The following is a 20527-nucleotide window of genomic DNA, read 5'->3' as shown; positions in this document are numbered from 1 at the left end:
TTTAAAACTACGTCCCCTCATCCTAGCCATCACCATCCGAGGAGAAAGGCTCTCACTGTCCACCCTATCTAACCCTCTGATTATCTTATATGTCTCGATTAAGTCATGTCTCAACCTTCTTCTAATGAAAGCAGCCTCAGGTCCCTCAGCCTTTCCTAGTAAGACTTTCCCTCCATACCCGGCAACATCCTCGTAAATCTCCTCCGCACCCTTTCCAAAACTTCCACATCCTTCCTATGATGTGGCGACCAGAACTGTGTGCAATATTGCAAGTGTGGCCTCACCAGAGTTTTGTACAGCTGCAGCATGATCTCATGGTTCTCCTGTGACACACAACCCATTGTTAGCCATGAACAGTCTCCATGAACAGCCATTCATCCTCCCAGTCAAATCATTATCCACTCCCTTATTGAACTGTCCTTCTCTGTCTTTGGGCTCTATCCCCACCTATCGTTTACTTCTTACCACCCCCCTCACCCAACCCTATCTTCTGCACATAAACCAACATTTTCCTAGCTACTGTCAGTCTTTGAGGAAGGGTCACTCAACCCTAAACTCTGATTTCTCTCCACCAGGTGCTGCCAGACCTTTTCCAGCAATTTCTATGGAAATAGGCTGCCTACTATAATAATAGCAGTTAATAGCAAAATACAGCAGATGCTGAAAATACAGGAAATGCTAAGGAATCTCAGCAGGTCATGCAGCATCTACAGAGAGAGAACTCATATCTTTAGAACTCATATCAATATTGCTGACAAGTGACAAGCAGACAGTCACATTCAAATAGCACCGGGTTATAGTCCAATGAGTTTATTTGAAATCACAAGCTTTCGGAGCACTGCCCCGTCATCAATTGAAGTCACCTGACAAAGGAGCAGTGCACCGAAAGCCTGTGATTTCAAATAAACCTGTTGGACTATAACCTGGTGTCGTGTGGCTTCTGACTTTGTCCAACCCAGTCCAACACCAAAATCTCCACATCACATTCAAAAGGCACACAGGTAGGAAAACCTGCTTTCCAAACCTCAGTAAGTCACCCTGTCCTGTTACTATTCAGGCCCAGGGAGTGTGGAGGTGAAATCCCTGCTTCGGTTAATGGAGTGGAGGATGAAGGGGAGCGTGGGTAAAGGGGGAATGGAATCCAAAATCATTGGTTTCAGACCATGATTTGGTAGCACTGCCAATGGACCCCTGGAAATAACATGGGAGCCACTTCGAGGAGATCTGAAGGAAAGAAAAATTCACCCAGAGGCTGGTAGAAATAAGGAAGGCACTGCCTGTGAGGGGTGTGGAGGCAGGTACTCTTGCAACATTGAAGAACGAGCTTTTAGGGCATAGGCTACAGACCAAGTCTACATAAATAGGGTTAGTACAGCTTGGTGTTTGTTGGCTTGCATAGACGTGGGTGGGCCGAAGGGCCTGCTTCCATCCTGTGTAACACTCTGTCTCTATGACTCTCAGCTACGTTGATGTATGTAGCAAATAGAATTGGAATTGGCTAGCTGATTAGATTCCCTACAGTGTGGAAACAGGCCCTTTGGCCCACACCGACCCTCTAAAGAGCAACCCACCCAGACCAATGCACCAAACACTATGGGCAATTTAGCATGGCCAATTCACCCTGACCTGCACATCTTTGTGACTGTGGGAGGAAACTGGAGCACCCAGAGGAAACCCACACAGACACAGGGAGGATGTGTAAACTCCACACAGACAGTTGCCCGAGGCTGGAATCAAACCTGGGACCCTGGTGCTGTGAGGCAGCAGTGCTAACCACTGAACCACCGTGCTGCCCAGGTCTGGCGGCTGGAGAACTGGTTTTGTGATACTGAGTAATGTAAACTGCGTGGATTCAATTCCCACACCAGCTGAGGTTACCATTGAAAGATTTTCCTTCTTAACTTCTCCCCTTTCTCGATCACCTCCAATCATCTCTCTGTTGAGAGAGCGGGGCTATGGTGACTTTACCCTTTTTACAAAAACATGACAAAATAAATAACACGCAAATCAATACAATTTCTTCCAATAAGTTACTTACCATGGAAACTGCGAATATGTAAATCCTTAGAGCGGGAAACTGCCTCTTCATCATGTCAAGATGCTGTACACAATCCCGGACATATATTCTGAAATCGGACACCCACAGACGATCGCCTTCACTCTGTCCATGGCCGACTGTGCAAAGAGGAGACAAAACATTTTGCCGTCCAGGGTTTCAACGATTGGCTGCAGAGCTCCCTCAAACACTCAGTGAATGTAAGGAATGCTATACATGGTCAACAGTGCTCTCAAGCAGCACCCGCTCAGCAATAACCTGCTCAGTGACGCCCAGTTTGGACTTAGGCCACCCAGCTCCTGACCTCATTACAGCCTTGGTTCAAACGAGCTGATTTCCAGATGGGAGGTGAGAGTGACAGCCCTTACCACCAAGGCTGCATTTGACCGAGTGTGGCATCAAGGAGCCCTAGAAAACCGGGGATCAATGAGTATCAGGGGCAAACTCTGCACATGTTGGAGTCATACTTGGAAGATGATCGTGGTTGTTGGAGATCAGCTCCAGGACACCTCTGCAGGAGTTCCTCAGGGTGGTGTCCTAGGCCCAACCGTCTACAGCTGCTTCATCAATGACCTTCCCTCCATCATAAGGTCAGAAGTGGGGATGTTCGCCGATGATTGCACAATGTTCAGCACCGTTCGTGATTTCTCAGATATTGAAGCAGTCCGTGTTCAAATGCAACACTGTCTGAACAATATCCAGGCTTTGGCTGAAACGGTGAGCAATATATGTGCCACATGAGCACCATGCAGTGACGATCTCCAAGAAAAGAGAATCTAACTATCTCCCCTCAGCACTCAGTGGCATTAACATCACCATATTCCTAACTATCCATATCTTGGGAATTATCATTGACCAAAAGCTGAACTGAACCAAGTATCTCATGCTAAGAAGCTCATTGCTATTTAGCATAAAACAGCCTAGTGGCTGGCAAACCATCCCACCAACCTAACGATTCACTCCCTCAATCACTGATGTACAGTAATGGCAGCGTGTACCATCCACAAGATACCTACAGCAACGAGTCTGTGGCATCAAAAGAGAAAATGCTGGAAAATCTCAGCAGGTCTGGCAGCATCTGTAAGGAGAGAAAAGAGCTGATGTTTCGACCCTTTGTCAAAGCTTAAAAAAGGGAGAAATAGGGAGGTATTTATACTAGGCTGAGAGAAGGTGAAAACAATAAGGTGAGTCATGGCTCCAGAAGCAAAGGTAATCATGGAGAGATTATAGGGAGACTAGGAGATGTGAATGACCAAGGCTGAAGCCACTGCTATGTGACAAAATATGTGGGGGATGGGGGGGGATGGGTGAAGCAGAGGCAAAATGGGAAACAGGGGAGAAAGGTAGCAAAGGGGGAAGAGGAGAGGAAAAAGGTGATGAGAGAGTGGGGAGCGAGAGAAAGGGAGACAATCAAGAAATGAGGTACAGAACAGTGAAAAAAAAATTTTAAAAAGATAAATAAAATAAATGAAATAAAATTACGGAGCAGAATGAAATCAGAAGGGTCGAGATGGGTTAATCATCTGAAGTTGTTGAATTCAATGTTGAGACCGTCAGGCTGTAACGTGCCTAGTCGGAAGATGAGATACTGTTCCTCCAGTTTGCGTTGAGCTTCACTGGAACCTTGCAGCGGGCATCACCTTCCAAACTTAGTGACTTCCACCATCTTGAATGGACAAGGGCAGCAGGTACATGGAAACACCAGCAGCTACTACTGTCCCTGCAAGTCACACGCCATCTTGACTTTGAAATCGTCTTTCAGAGTCACTAGGTCAAACCTGGAACTCTCTCCCCAACAACATTGTGGGTCTACCTACAGCACGTGGACTGCAGTGGTTCAAGAAGGCAGCTCACTACCTACCTTCTAAAGGGGCAACTAGGGACGGGCAACAAATGCTGGCCAGCCGGTGATGTTCATATTCTGTAAAAAGATTAATTTTAACTAAGGCATGGTGTAACGCCAATGACATGGGTCTGATTCCTCTGTCAACAGTGGTTGTTCATGTGGATCTGCCTCCTTTCTTCATGTGGAGAGGGGCCACTCAATTCCATAATCAATTCTCTCTCTCTCTCTCCCTCTCTGATACAGAGAGATGTTTTAGATTCTCCGTGGGCTAATTTTTGAACTACCTTGTGTTGGCAGTACATGTCAGGAGCTGAGTAAAGGCATGAGGTGAAACTTGGTATTTCTGTGTTCAGGCAGAGATGGTTAGTGAAAGATTTCTTTGATCACTAATCAACAATCCACCCCCTCGGAAAATGTGGCATTGGATACTGAAACTGTAGAAACATTAGAAAATAGAAATGGAAGTAGGCCATTTGGCCCTTCGAGTCTGTCCCATCATTAAATATGATCGTAGTTGACAGTACCTATCCCACCGTACCCATTAATTCTCAAATCCCTCGACATGGGTGATTTCTATTTTTGTCTCCTTCTCTTTTTGAATAAGGGTGTTACGTTGGCAGTTTTCCAATCCTCTGGGAATTTTCCAGAATTTGATGAATCTTGGATGATTAATATCAATATGTCCACGCTCTCTGTACCTATGTCTTTAAGAATGCTAGCAAACAATCAGGTCCAGGGGATGTATTGGCCTTTAGTCCCAGACAGCCACCCCATTTGGCCAGGAGATGACTTTCTCTTAATTGATCACTTAAGTGGCTCCATTAGGTTCTGAGAACTGGGAACCGTTCTCCACCTTCCCTCTTGTAGGCACAACACCATGGCAATGAGAGGGTGATGGGCACATGATCCACCTTCCTTATTATCTCCAGGCTGTCACCCCCATCCCCCTGCCCCCAAATCATAGAATCTCTACAGTGTGGAAACAGGTCATTCGGCCCAACAAGTCCACACCGACCCTCTGAGAATAACCCACCCAGACCCATTCCCCTGCCCTATTACTCTACATTTACCCCTGACTAATGTACCTAACCGACACATCCCTGAACATTATGGGGCAATTTAGCATGGCCAATTCACCCTGACCTGCACATCTTTGGACTGTGGGAGGAAACTGGAGCACCCGGAGGAAACCCACGCAGACACGGGGAGAATATGCAAACTCCACACAGTCAGTCGCCTGAGGTTGGAATCAAATCCAGATCCCTAGCAGTGTGAGGCAGCAGTATTAACTACTGAGCCACCATGCCGTCCAAACTTTACAAAGCCTGTAAAATTCACCCCTTGTTTTTATTTTGAAGTGAGCCATTTATTGTTTTGTGATGATGTAAGCTTAGTAGACATCAGTGAGGGCAATATCTTTGAGCAGTGATGTTGTGAGTACAGTTGGTCATGATGATTTTGCAATGCTGGTTCTTAAAATGCTCTTTTCCAAACTTGGCAGAAGGTTACATTAGGACAGTGGAGACCAAGCTGCATTTCACAGCATGCACCTGCCTTCCATGAGTAGAGTCTCGAAAACCTTAATGGGGTGATGGGAGTGGTATGTTGTTGCAGGAACTCATTGGATGAAGATGGGGCTTACCAAGGAGCAATGATCCACATGCTCTGAAATGCTTTGTAGACTTGAACAATCTCCAGGAGGCACCCCAAAACACTGGAGGAGTAACACAAGCCATGTGGACCAACAGCAGAATCCTATTCCCAGCCAAGGTGCCCATCATCAGGGAGAAACTCATTCAAAACCAATTCCTCTGGGCGAGACATGTCATCTGCATAGTGTTTTCAAATTGCGTTTAGAATGAAAGGTCACAGTTTTAGCATAACAGTGGCAGATTTAAACAAAGATGAGGGGGAATTAATTCCCTCAAAGAGTTGTGAATCTTTTGATTTGAGTTTGGATTTGATTTATTGTCATCAAATGTATCTGAGTACAGTGAAAAGTTTTGTTTTGTGAGCAGTACAGGCAGACCATAGCAAACAAGGGCATACAGTCATAGGGGGCTAAGACAGAGATGAGGCACACATTATTACATCTGCACAGGAGGTATACAAAGCAAGAACAACATTATTTGAAGTTAGAAAGGTCCATTAATAATGGCAGGGAAGAAGCTGTTCTTGAACCTGTTGGTGCGTATGTGTGTGTGTGTGTGTTCAAGCTTCTGTGCCTTCTGGGGTGCTGGGAAAGCACAGCAGGTCAGGCAGCATCCAAGGAGCAGGAGAGTCGACATTTCGAGCATAAGGTCTTTGTCAGGAATGTTTCTGATGAAGAGTTTATGTTCGAAACATCGTCACTCCTGCTCCTTGGATGCTGCCTAATCGGCTGTGCTATTCCAGCACCACACTTGCTGCTGCTGATCTCCAGCCATTGCAGTCCTCCCTTTCTCCCTTCTGTATGTTCAGCCTGGTGGAAGAAGTTGGAAGAGAATTCACTGTACCAAAGTGCCGTGGACGGTGGAGCATTGGGAAGATTTAAGGAGGCGACAGACAGATTTTTAATTGGTAATTGGTTGAAGGGTCGTAGGGGTTCGGGAGGAGTTGAGACTGAGATAAGATCAGCCTGGATGGTGTTACATCAGGAAGCTGAATATTTCTGACTCCTGCTCCAAGTTCTAAAGGTTCAATATATTGTTCACTTGTAACTGCCATATAGAATAGAAGAAACAGAGGGAGATGTAAGAAGAAGCAAAACACATGGAGTAATTGTTTTAATGAAAAAATCCAATGCTATTGCTCATGAACAATCCTTTTTAAATTTATTCTCTTGCGGAATATGGGCATCACTGGCTGGGCCAGTATTTATTGTCCATCCTGAGTTAACCTGTTCTAACTCTGGCTGTTCTCACATCAGCCAAACTCCTCATCTTGACGATGAGAATTCTGCAAAATAAACATTTTGTAGCTTTTGTGAAGGTTTGCTCAGTGTCTGCTGTAAACACAGTGCTGTCTGTTCTGCTATATTGTGCGTTTATTCAATGAGAATTGGCTATTATCCATAGAACACAAACTTCCCTTACTTGGATCAGCTGTAACACGATTCTGGTCCCATTAGTTTAAATGGTGCCGCTACTACGTGACTTTCTTATAACACGCAACGATTGCGTTATATCAGAACAGACTTATAGTTCTTTTCCTGGGTGGCAGTTGCAGACAGAGTCAGGCTGTCATCAGGCTGGTGGGTGGTGAGTGGTGGAAAACTGCTCATATTTAAGAAGTTAAAAATCACACAACACCAGGTTATAGTCCAACAGGTTTAATTGGAAGCACACTAGCTTTCGGAGCGACGCTCCTTCATCAGGTGATTGTGGAGGGCTCGATCGTAACACAGAATTTATAGCAAAAATTTGCAGTGTGATGTAACTGAAATTATACATTGAAAAATTGATTGTTAAGCCTTTCATCTGTTAGAGTACAGTGATAGTTTCACTTCTTTCATGTGTAAATCACAAAACCGTTTTTTTTTAAAGTTGCATTCCTGGGTTAACTGTTAACAATGGTGATAGCTAGGTAAAAACAATGACTGCAGATGCTGGAAACCAGATTCTGGATTAGTTGTGCTGGAAGAGCAAAGCAGTTCAGGCAGCATCCAAGTAGCTTCGAAATCGACGTTTCGGGCAAAAGCCCTTCACTAGACAATGTGTATGTTCAACATATTATCTAGCTATCACCATTGTTAACAGCTAACCCGAGAATGCAACTTTAAAAAAAAGGTTTTGTGATTTACACATGAAAGAAGTGAAACTATCACTGTATTCTAACAGATGAAAGGCTTAACAGACAATCAATTTTTCAATGTGTAATTACAGTTACATCACACTGCAAATTTTTGCTATAAATTCTGTGTTATGATCGAGCCCTCCACAACCACCTGATGAAGGAGCGTCGCTCCGAAAGCTAGTGTGCTTCCAATTAAACCTGTTGGACTGGGGTGTTGCGTGATTTTTAACTTTGTACACCCCAGTCCAACACCGGCATCTCCAAATCATATTTAAGAAGCAATTGTTGTTTCACAGAGAAGTCTCAATGTTTTTGCTGATGATACCATTACAACAACATTTGGTCTCATGTTATGCAGCAAGTGCACAACGCATGGGTGATTGTTGGCAGAATGTATGAAGGCCATCAAGAAATTGTCAAAGTCAAACAATTCTTCAGGAAAGGGTTACTTTCCAGCAATTGACCCTATTGTAGTACATAAGATCAAGCAACTATAATGTTAAGTCCTAGTGATCCTTGCAAGGCAGTCTAAGCTATGGCCCAGATCCAATGGATTGAGCTTCTTGTCAATTCTGTGGACTTGTCCTTTGGTAGACTCCTGTTTGTTGTCACTGATAGCTACAGCAGCCTCCCAGTCAGAGAAATAGCTGCATCCAGTTCAAAAAAAAGCAGTTGTGGAATTCCAGGAGCAGGTTATTCAGCCTCTTGTGGCTGCTCCAACTCTCTAAGTGAGCCTTTCCGTTTAGTACCATTTCCCATCCTTAACCCTGCAGTCATCCTTTTCAGAAGACAATCTAATTCCCACTTGGATACCTTGGTTGAAACTGCCTCCAACACACACTTAAGCAATGCATTCCAAACTTTCTCTACTCTGTATGAGAAGGTTTCACCTCATGCCACCATTGGCACATCTCGTTTCTGGGTATCTGTATATATTTTCATTGGATTTTCCTCCACAGCCTTTAGTGATAGAGACTACCACAGGCTCACCACTCTCTCTGAATGAAAGGATTTCTCCTATCTCAGTCTTAAAATGGCCTAGTCCATATCCTGACACCGTCACCCCTTGGTCCAGTAGTTGCTGGACTTACCTTTGTACTCTTTTTGGACAAGGGTATACAATTTGCAATTCTCCAGCTCTTTGGCATCACCACTGAGATTAAGAAAAACTGTAAAGTTATAACTAATACCTCCATTGTTTGCACTCTCACTTTCTTTGATTGTATCCTTGGATGTATCTCATCGAAACGTGCATTACTAGCTCATCATAGTCAGTCCATCCAATACTTCCTGCTTATCAATTTTAAAACAGTCTCATGTATTAATTACCTCGTTTTCTTTGACTGGGGAAGCATCCTTTCTTTGCTGAAGACAGATGCAAACCAATCATTTACTACCTGAACTAATCCCCTAACTGGTTCGGCTGTACAGGACATTGGTTAGGCCACTGTTGGAATATTGCGTGCAATTCTGATCTCCTTCCTATCGGAAAGATGTTGTGAAACTTGAAAGGGTTCAGAAAAGAGTTACAAGGATGTTGCCAGGGTTCGAGGATCTGAGCTACAGGGAGAGGCTGAACAGGCTGGCGCTGTTTTCCCTGGAGCGTCGGAGGCTGAGGGGTGACCTTATAGAGGTTTACAAAATTATGAGGGGCATGGATAGGATAAATAGACAAAGTTTTTTTCCCTGGGGTCGGGGAGTCCAGAACTAGAGGGGCATAGGTTTAGGGTGCGAGGGGAAAGATATAAAAGAGACCTAAGAGGCAACTTTTTCACGCAGAGGGTGGTATGTGTATGGAATGAACTGCCAGAGGATGTGGTGGAGGCTGGTACAATTGCAACATTTAAGAGGCATTTGGATGGGTATATGAATAGGAAGGGTTTGGAGGGATATGGGCCAGGTGCTAGCAGGTGGGACTAGATTGGGTTGGGATATCTGGTCAGCATGGACAGGTTGGACCGAAGGGTCTGTTTCCGCTGTACATCTCTATGACTCTATGACCTTCTTTTATCACTTTTTTTTTGCTATTCATATGCCTATTAAAGGCTTTGAGATTCCCCTTTATGTTAACTGCTAGTCTCTTCCCATAATCTCCCTTTGCTTCTATTATTTGAATTTTAACTTTACCCTCTGAACCTTCTATATTCAGTAGTCCTTGCAAGGTGCCTTAACTATATCCCAAGTCCAATAGATTGAGGTCCTTGTCAATTCTGTAGACTTATCCCTAGATAGATACCCAGTTGTTGTTGCTGATGGCTACTGCAGTCTCCCAGTCATAGAAATAATTGGGCCTACGTCAAAAAAAAACTCACTTCCTGACACCCTAAAATCTCCCTACCCTCTACAAGTCAGGAGTCTCATGGAATGCTCCCCACTTGCCTGGATGGGTGCTGTTCCAACAACACTCAAGAAGCTTGACACCATCCAGGACAAAGCAGCCACTTGATTGGCACCACATCCACAAACATCCTCTCCCTCCATCACCTACGCTCAGTAGCAGCAGTGTGTACCATCTACAAGACACACTGCAGAAATTCACCAAAGATCCTCAGACAGCATCTTCCAATCCCAACCACTAACAATCCAGAAGTGCAGCAGACACATGGAAATACCTCCACCTGCAAGTTCCCCTCTAAGCCACTCCCCATCCTGATTTGGAAATATATCATTCCTGATGAAGGGCTTTTGCCTGTCACGTCGATTTTTCCTCCTCCTTGGATGCTGCCTGACCTGCTGTGCTTTTCCAGCACCACTCCAATCTTGACTCTGATCTCCACCATCTGCAGTACCCACTTCCGCCTTGGAAATATATCGCCGTTCCTTTGGTGTCGATGGGCCAATATCTGGAATTCTCTCACTAAGCGTGTTGTGGGTCAATACATGGACTGCAGTGGTTCAAGAAGGCAGCTCACCCCCACCTTTTCAAGGGGCAACTAGGGACGGGCAATGAATGCTGGACCAGCCAGCGATGCCCTCATTGCATGAATAAAACAAAATTAACAATACAGTTGAATGTGACAGAGAACATACCAGCTTTCCAGTGATCCACCTCCCTAGCCCTTCCAACACCAATTGGCCCACATTATTGCAAAACCCCGAGAATGGAATTTTCAGCAGGTTTGGAGCACTGAACTAGATTGGAGGAAGTTATCCTCGATCCTGAGGGATTGCCTGAGGAGAGGGCTGGGCTGCAACTGTCCAAAGATTCCTGATGTACTGCCGTGACAGGGCTCAGCCACAGAGGTGCGTACTTACTGTGATCATGTGAAAATACAAACATGGATTTCTTCAGAAACAACGACACAAGATCCGTGTAGCGGCCGGAGTGGTCACCTGCATTGTGTATCAGCATCAGTAAAGCCCTGGAAAAAATAGGCAACCAAAATCACCCATAAACTTCAAATTCAAACAAATTACATTACAGCTGTCATGGTTGGAACAAAGTCAGCCAGGTGGACCTTATAGAATATGAGTTCCCTGATTGGGGCTGTTAACCTGGTCCAATCAGGGAGCCCTGGCTGACAGATATAAACAGGAGAGTCTTGTCTCTGCCTGCTACCTGTCATAACTTCCATGATTACATTTGAGCCCGAGTGACCTTGGAGAGGGAGCACGTGGTGTCCATCAATATTCTCAATGCCTTTCAAGAGGGTAGGACATGGAGGGGGATACAGTGCTTTATTTACCCGTCCAACTCCATTTTGATTTAGTCCCTTCCCATGCTCTCTAACATCCCCCCTCACCTTTGATGGTTTGTATTGTCCATAATGGGCTTTGCTTGTAAATAGACAGATGGATACATGGGTGTGATAACTGGAGTGGTTACTAGTTTAAAAACAAACATTTCCCAGTGATTTTGGTAGTGGGAAGGTGCTCAGTTGTGTGTGGTAACATTTCTAGGTAGAAAAAATAAAACAGATGTAGTGCTTCTCTTTTACACTTAGGTTTGTGCCTGAGAGTCCTTGGAGAGGGAGCACGTGAAATCCATCAGTGCCTATGGATGCATGGCGGGGAATACAGTGTTTTATTCCCCCTCCAACTCCATTTTGATTTAGTCTTTACACTTCCCCTTCACTTTTGCCTTCACATAGGCATTGTGTTTACCAGGCTCTGCTTGTTACTAGTTCACTGGAGACATTGGTGTTTTTGCTGGAGGTGGAAGAACAGAATAAGGTTCTTGCACAATGGTGTATTTTTGTACTGAGTCTCTACACACATACACACACACACACACTTACACGCACACACACACACGTAACACACACACGCACACATGCACATGTGCACACACATACACGCGCGCCGACTCTCACACACACATACACGCACGCGCACACATACACACACTTACACACACTCACACACTCTCAAAAGTACACACACTCATACACACACACATGTGCACATGCACACACAAACACACACACACATACTCACACACACTTATACACACATATGCACACACACGCACGCATGTGCACGCACTCACACACATACAGAACACACGTGCGCACACAAACGTACATATGCACACACACGTGCACACGCACGCATACACACTCACACTTGCATACACACACACATACACGCACACGCACATACTCCCACACACACTCTCACACACACACTTACATATACACAAACACATTCACACACATACTTGCACGCTCTTTCAAACACACAGACATTCATATACATGCGCACACACTCTCACACACACATACACACACTCATGCACACACACACTCACACACATATACACCCTCTCACATACACACACACACACACACACACACAACCACGGGTGTTGTGGGAGGAAAATAAGCACTACTGCTGTGTAGTGGTAGTGTCGGGGGAAAATAAACAGAAGATTTAGAGAGTATTTTCATAAAACAAATAAATAAACCAGAGTGTGGGGGGTTCTGTTCAGTTTCGGATCCATATCTGTGCTAGCTGGGTCAGTGTCATGTACTATGCATGTGTAAATAAAGGGTGACCTGGTGCTAGGATATCAGCCTTGGTGGAATTATTTCAACCACGCTTTAATTTGCGATATCATCATTGTTGATAAGCTTGTCCACTGCTGTTATTCTCTCCCATGTCTATTTTACCTCAAAAGGGTACCGTTCAGCTGTGATCCTGGTCCAGCTCTTGCTTTCTGCCGACTGTCAGCATTTCCTTATCTCTGCTCCCCAAATCCTACCTCACAGAAAGTACGGTAGAGCAGCTTGGGCCCGATATCCAGCAGAGTTGTGAAGAACTAGAGGTGATTGTATTGATACACATCAGACTCTGAGAGGGCTGGACAGGGTGAATGTGGAGATGGTATTTCTCCCTTGTGTGGGAGTCTAGAACCTGGGGGCACAGTTTCAGAATAAGGGTGTTCCCATTTAAGATGGAGATGATGAGGAAGTTCATCTCTCAGAAGTCATTTGAGTTTGAGTCTCACCATCAAACCAGTGGACAAAGGGGGTGCAGTGGTAGTTTACCTGGCCTGGTAGTTAGCCAGGCGCCAACTCGAAGACCCCTTCAACCACGACCCCACCCCCCCATCACCAAACCATCATCTCCCAGACCATACACAAGCTCATTACCTCAGGGGATCTCCCACCCACAGCTTCCAACCCCATAGTTCGGGAACCCCGCACCGCCCGGTTCTACATCCTACACAAGATCCACAAACCTGACCACCCCAGCTGACCCATTGTCTCAGCCTGCTCCTGCCCCACCGAACTCATCTCCACCTACCTCAATACTATCCTATTCCAGGAACTCCCTACATACCTTTGAGACACCACCCATGCCCTCCACCACCTCCAAGACTTCCGTTTCCCTGGCCGCTAATGCCTCATCTTCACCATGCACATTCAGTCCCTGTACACCTCCATCCGCCATGACCAGGGCCTCCAAGCCCTCTGTTTCTTCCTCTCCTGACGTCCCCTTCTACTGACACTCTCATTCATTTGGCTGAACTGGTCCTCATTCTCAATAATTTCTCCTTTGAGTCCTCCCACTTGCTCCAGATGAAAGAAGTAGCCATGAATACTACATGGGCCCCAGCTATACCTGGCTTTTTGTCGGCTATGTGGTACAGTCTATTTTCAACAGTTACACTGGCACCACTCCCCACCTTTTCCACCACTACATTGATGACTGCATCAACGCCACCTCATGCTCCTATGAGGAGGTTGAACAGTTCATCAACTTCACCAACACATTCCACCCCGACCTTAAATTCACCCGGACCATCTCTGACACCTCCCTCCCCTTCCGTGACCTCTCCATCTCCATCAATGGTGACCAACTCAACACTGACATTTTCTACAAACCCACTGACTCCCACAGCTACCTGGATTACACCTTCTCCCACCCTGCCTCCGGTAAAAATGCCATCCCGTATTCCCAATTCCTCCGACTCTTCCGCATCTGCTCCCAGCAGGACCAGTTCCACCACAGAACACACCAGATGGCCTCCTTCTTTAAAGATGGAAATTTCCCCTCCCCCTGGTTGGTGATGCTCTCCAGCGCATCTCATCCACTTCCTGCACCTCCACCCTTGAACCCCACTCTTCCAATCGCAACAAGGACAGAACCCCCTCCCCCCAGTCCTTACCTTCCACCCCACCAACCACTGTATACATCGCTCATCTTCTGCCATTTCGCCACTTACAAACAGACCCCACCACCAGAGGTATATTTCCTCTCGATCCCTATCCACTTTCTGTAAAGACCATTCCCTCCGTGACTCCCTTGTCAGGTCCACGCCCCCAACAACCCATCTTCCACCCCTGGCACCTTTCCCTGCCACCGCAGGAATTGTAAAACCTGTGCCCACACCTCCTCCCTCACCTCCATCCAAGGTCCCAAAGGAGACTTGAACATCCATCGAAGCTTCACTTGCACTTCCACCAATGTCATTTATTGTATCCATTGCTCCCGATGCGGTCTCCTCTACCTTGGGGAGACAGGACGCTGACTTGCTGAGCGCTTTAGGGAACATCCCCGGGATACCCGCACCAATCAACCCCTCCGCCCCGCGGCTGAACACTTCAACACCCCCTCTGCTCTGCTAAAGACATGCAGGTCCTGGGCCTCCTCCATCGCCACTCCCTTACCATGGCCTGGAGGAAGAACGCCTCATCTTCCACTATGGGACCCTCCAACCCCATGGCATCAATGTGGATTTCACAATTTTCTTTATTTCCCCTCCACCCCACCTTATCCCAGATCCAACCTTCCAACTCAGCACTGCCCTCTTGACCAGTCCTACCTGTCCATCTTCCTTCCCACCTATCTGCTCCACTACCCTCTCCGACCTATCACCATTACCCCATCCTCCAACTATCTCCCACATTCTCAGCTACCTTCCCCCCCCTGCCCCACTCCCTCAGCTCACAGTCTCATTCCTGATGAAGGGCTTTTGCCTGAAATGTCGATTCTCCTGCTCCTCGGATGCTGCCTGACCTGCTGTGCTTTTCCAGCACCACACTCTTGACTCTAATCTGCAGTCTTCACTTTCTCCCACCATCTACAAGGTACAAGTCAGGAGGGTGATGGAATACTCCCCACTTGCCTGGATGGGGGCAGCTCCATCAACACTCAAGAAGCTCGACACCATCCAGGATAAAGCAGCCACTTGATTGGCACCACATCCACAAGCATCCACTCCCTTCCCCAACGACGCTCAGTAGCAGCAGTGTGTACTATCTGCAAGATGTACTGCAGAAATTCATCAAAGATCCTTAAACAGCACCTTAAAAACCCATGACTACTAAGGACAAGGGCAGCAGATACATGGGAACACCACCCTCTGCAAGTTCTCCCCCAAGCCACTCACCATCCTGACTTGGAACTATATCACCAATTCTTCAAGGTTCTGGATTAAAATCTTGGAATTCCTTCCCTAGTGGCACTGTGAATCAATCTATAGCACGTAGATTACACTTGTCCAAGATGGCAGCTCACCCCCACCTTCTCAAGGGACAACTAGGGATGGGCAATAAGTGCTGACCCAGCCAGCGACACCCACGGCCCCCAAATGAATAAAATAAAACGATCTACCTCAAACACAGAGTGGGCGTGAGCCATTGAATATATTCAGGAATATTAGTAATTTGTACATTGGTAGGTATCTCTTTAATTTCCCATATTTCACGAATGAGCCACCTATTGTCTGTTCAATTTTGTACTATGTTGATCTAACCTGTTCTTAAAAAGTTAGTTAACAGTGATGTTGGTGAATGTTTTCCTACATTAGACTGTGGCTTTAAGTGAGAAACTTAGACTAGGGAACCCGATATTCTTCTGGCTGCTGTTTTCGTTACCAAGTCTTATATCGGATGCTTACAGGCGAGTGGAAGAGATGCAACCAGTTAATATCACTTTTAGGGTGTGTTTCTTTTTTCTTATCAGCAAATGTGCTGTGTTTTGCAAACCGCTTTTGAAACTTTTCTGTAAGTTTACTGAAAATGAACTCTGTGACCTCATGTTCTTCCATTATTAACAGACCAGTTGACCCTTTTTCCTTCATAAACAAATCCGAAACTCAGCTGCCCAGATCTCAGTTCTGTTCACCTGCCACATTGTCCCCTGGTCTGGCAGCATTTCAACTTTAAAATTCTTCTGTGTCATTGATTTTCTCCTCAGCCTACCCCTACCATCTCCTACCCCTGCCATTCCTATCTCGATGGTCTTCTCCAGCATGACAACCCTGGGGGAAAATAAGGACTGCAGATGCCGGAGATCAGAGTCGAGAGTGTGGTGCTGGAAAAGCACAGCAGGTCAGGCAGCATCTGAGGAGCAAGCGAATCGATGTTTCGGGTATAAGGCCTTCATCAGGAATCTGGTTTATGCCTGAAACGTCGATTCTCCTGCTCCTCAATTGCTGCCTGACCTGCTGTGTGCTTTTTCAGCACCACACTCTCAGCATGACAACCATGCAAACCCTGAACTCCTCCAATTCTGACCTCTGACACATGCCAAATTTTAATTGCTTGACCAATGGTGGCTGCATCTTCATCTGCCTAAGGTGCCAACTCTCTCACACAATCTCAATCTCAACCTCTCTTGGTCTCATCTTTCCTTGAGGGATAATTTCAACCCTTTGCTTTTTGTGGTGGTCACAAGTAGGAGGTTTGCAAATTGGCAGGGTGGCACGGTGGCTCAGTGGTTAGCACTGCTGTCTCACGGTGCCAGGGACCTGGGTTCCATTCCAGCCTCGGGCAAATGTCTGTGTGGAGTTTGCACATTCTCCCCGTGTCTGTATGGGTTTCCTCTGGGTGCTCCAGTTTCCTCCCACAATCATAGGTGAATTAGCTATGCTAAATTGTCCATAGTGTTCAGGGATGTGTAGGCTAGTACATTAGTTAGGGGAGGATAATAGGGTAGGGGAATGGGTTTGGGTGGGTTGCTCTTCAGAGGGTCAGTGTGGACTTGTTGGCATGAAGGGCCTGTTTCCATACTGTAGGGATTCTATGATTGTCTCTGAAATCAGACAAGAATTGACTATGTACTTAACAGTGAAGGAGGAACCTGTAGCCTACAGGAAGATGACGATGTACTGAAAAATTCACGAATAGAGTCGTACAGCATGGAAGAAAACCCTTTGGTCCAACATGTCCACGCCAATCATGTTTCCCAAATTAAACTATTTGCCTGCATTTGGCCTATATCTCTCTAAACCTTTCATGTACCTGTCCAAAAATCTTTTAACTGTTGTAACTGTTTCTGCATCCATCATTTCCTCTGGTAGTTCATTTCACATACTCACCACCCTCTGTGTGAAAAAGTTGTCCCTCAGATCCCTTTTAAATCGTTCCCCTCTCAAGTTAAAACTATGCCCTCTAGTTTTGAACTCCTCTCCCTAGGGAAAAGACCTTTACCATTTACCTTATTTATGCCCCTCATGATTTGATAAACCCCTGTAAGGTCACCCCTCAATCTTCTACACTCCGGGAAAAACAGTCCCAACCTACCCAGGCTCTCCTTATAACTCAGACCCTCCAATCTCGGGAACATCCTGGTAGATCTTTTCTGAATCCTTTTCATATTTGATACTATCTTTCCTACAGCAAGGCAACCAGAACTGTGCACTATAGTCCGAAAGTGCCCTTAGCAAAGTCTTGTACAACCTCAGCATGGAGTCCCAACTCCTCTCCTCGGTGCTCTGACCAATCAAGGCAAGTGTGCCTAATGCCTTCTTCACCATCCTGTCTACCTGTGATGCCACTTTCAAGGAACTATGTACCTGCACCCTTCGGTCTCTCTGTTTGAAATCATTCCCCATTAAGTCCTGCCCTGATTTGCCTTACCAAAATGTAGTACCTCACATTCATTTAAATTAAACTCCATCTGCCACTCCTTGACCTCATTGGCATTGTATCGGATCACTGAATGCTAATGGCAGAGTGGAGACCATCTAGTCCATCATATCTCTGCTTCTCCCTGAACCAATAGTTCACTGAGTTCCACATCACATGGTTTCCCTGTCATTCCACAATTTGTTCCTGTTTAGATAATGAATCGGTGTCCTTTTGAAAGAGTCTGATTGATCCAGCCTTCCACAACACTCTCAGGCAATGCGTTCCAGATTAAAGCTATTAACTGTGTGTAAAGGCTTCTGCCCATCTCACTGCTGTTTTTTTTGCCCATTGACACGAGTCTATACTCCTCTGTTTTCAACCTTTCCACAAGTGGGAACAATGTTTGCCTATCCACTCTGTCTGGACTCCTCCTGGATTGAAAACTTCCATAAAGACTTGTCTTAAACTTCTTTTCTGCCCTTTACACACAATATGTTACAGGTGGAGCAGAAATGTCTGCATAGGTGAGCACCATCAACTCATGTCAATTTCCTGTTCCCCCTCCATGTCCTTGCATGTTACGTCTATCCTAATATTCATCCAAGACCCTGTCAAAAAAAAGGAACTGACCTCCACACTTCCAGGTTGCACATTCCAGACCCTAACTACTCACAGTGTGGAAAAATGCTTTTCTCATGTCACATCCTCGGATTTCAAAACTTTCTAAGTGACTGAAATTTTCCATCCCTGGAACCGTTCTCAGGAAACACCTTTTGCACTCTCTCTGTAACAGCAGTGGTGTCCAAATCGGGACACAATCCTCCTGCTGAGGCTACACCACTGCCCTATGCAAGTTTAAGGTGTTGCCCTTGTCCTCTCTGCCTCCATTAGTAAAACCGAGGATACTGTGTGTGTTGCATGAACCACACTGACCACCTGTCCTGCAATGGGCTTTAGATTGACTCTCTGTTGCAGTACTGAGGAAAGGTTCTGAGTTGTTGGAAGTGATGTACTTGGAATGAGACATCGTACTGAAGTCCTCCCATTCAGATGGGCATCAATGATACTATTGCCCTATGTAGAAAAGTGCAAGGATTTATCCCAGTGATTTGGCCAATGTGTTCACATCTCTTGATCAATCCCGGACTCTGTAAACACTGGAGAAAGGGAGTTTGACAGCGGCCTTTTGCAAACATAACTCCTAAATCATGCCCACTGAATAAGATGTTCTAACTGATCAATCTCCTTGATTGACATTTTGAAAAAATAACAGTGCAAGACCGTTGTGATCAGTCTGCACACTTAGAGAGTCAAGTGGTTTTTCATAATTTCTGGGTGAAATATAGCTAAACAAACTCAGTGCCGAAAGAATTCAAGGGAAAGCTTGCAATGGGTGACAACAACAATGGCTTGCACCACCAATGTGGAAGACATCCTTCAAATAAGCACTGAAATTACACAAAACTCCAACATAAAGTCAAGGCTGGGCGGTATGGTAGCTCAGTGGTTAGTGCTGCTGCCCCACAGCACCAGGGACCTAGGTTCAATTCCAGCCTCAGGTGACTGTCTGTGTGGAGTTTGTATGTTCTCTTTGTATCGGCGTGGATTTCCTCCCACAGTCCAAAGATGTGCAGGTTAGGTGAGTTAGCCATGCTAAATTGCCCATTGTGTTAAGTGCATAGGGCAGGGGAATGGATCTGGGTAGGGTACTCTTCATCGGGTCGGTGTGTACTTGTTGGGCCGAAGGGCCTGTTTCCATACTGGAGGTAATCTAATACCAGGAGGCAGTGGCTAAATGTTTTGTTGACAAAATGAGTTATAAGGAGAAGCTTGAGGGATCAGGGAGAGGTAGGTAAATTTAAGGAATGCATTCCTGACTGAGGAGGCTGCGTGTATGAAGGAACAATGTAATCTCCAACCCCCCTCCTCCCCACCCACCCCTTTCCATTTCTGTCCTCATCCTGTTCATCTGTAACAACTGAAGGAAGAGAGGAGGTGAATCCACGAGGGAGTGCAGATTCTGGAAAGGCTGGTCCCTATTTCTGTCCCTTTTACAGACACTGACACCTTCTGCTGTCTCAGTTGGACATATTTTCTTATCTAGTGAAGAGGATGACCTCTTTCTGAACGTTCACAACTGAAAGAGTGGCCACAAGGTGGTTGGTGTGTCTGGTGGTCGGTGGCAACCTGGAAATGGCTGGGGTCTGCAGTGGAGGGGGGGGGGAGCCCAGTGTGTGGGAGGGAGTGAGCCCAGTACCTGGGGGAGAGATGGAGCCCAATATGGGGGACGAGATGGAGCCCAGTGCAGGGGGAGAGAGATGGAACCAAGTGTATGGGGGAGAGAAATAGAGCCCAGTGTGGGGAGAGAGATCGAGCCCAGTGAATGGGGGAGAGAGATGGAACCCAGTGTATGGGGAAGAGAGATGGAGCCCAGTGCAGGGGGGGAGAGAGATGGAGCCCAGTGCAGGGAGAGACTGATAGAGCCCAGTGCGTGGGGGAGAGAGATGGAGCCCAGTGCAGAGGGGGAGAGAAGGAGCCCAGTGTATGGGG

General features: G+C 46.1%; 1 protein-coding gene across 1 annotated transcript in view; it reads right to left on the bottom strand.

Moving 5' to 3' along the window:
• Window positions 1-20527, bottom strand: part of LOC140483578 (monoglyceride lipase-like) — a 77033-nt gene that overhangs the window by 17435 nt on the left and 39071 nt on the right. The window contains exons 2-3 of the mRNA XM_072581800.1: window positions 10932-11038; window positions 2039-2175 (exon numbers count right to left, since the gene is read on the bottom strand). Of these exons, the coding sequence (XP_072437901.1) occupies window positions 2039-2175; window positions 10932-11028 (234 nt within the window). The 5' untranslated portion in view covers window positions 11029-11038. The remainder of the gene's footprint in view (window positions 1-2038; window positions 2176-10931; window positions 11039-20527) is intronic.

The sequence above is a fragment of the Chiloscyllium punctatum genome, chromosome 12 (genome assembly GCF_047496795.1).
Source record: "Chiloscyllium punctatum isolate Juve2018m chromosome 12, sChiPun1.3, whole genome shotgun sequence".
Taxonomy (NCBI): domain Eukaryota; kingdom Metazoa; phylum Chordata; class Chondrichthyes; order Orectolobiformes; family Hemiscylliidae; genus Chiloscyllium; species Chiloscyllium punctatum.
The sequence above is the reverse complement of the archived record's forward strand: the minus strand, read 5'-3'. Positions and strand labels throughout refer to the sequence as shown.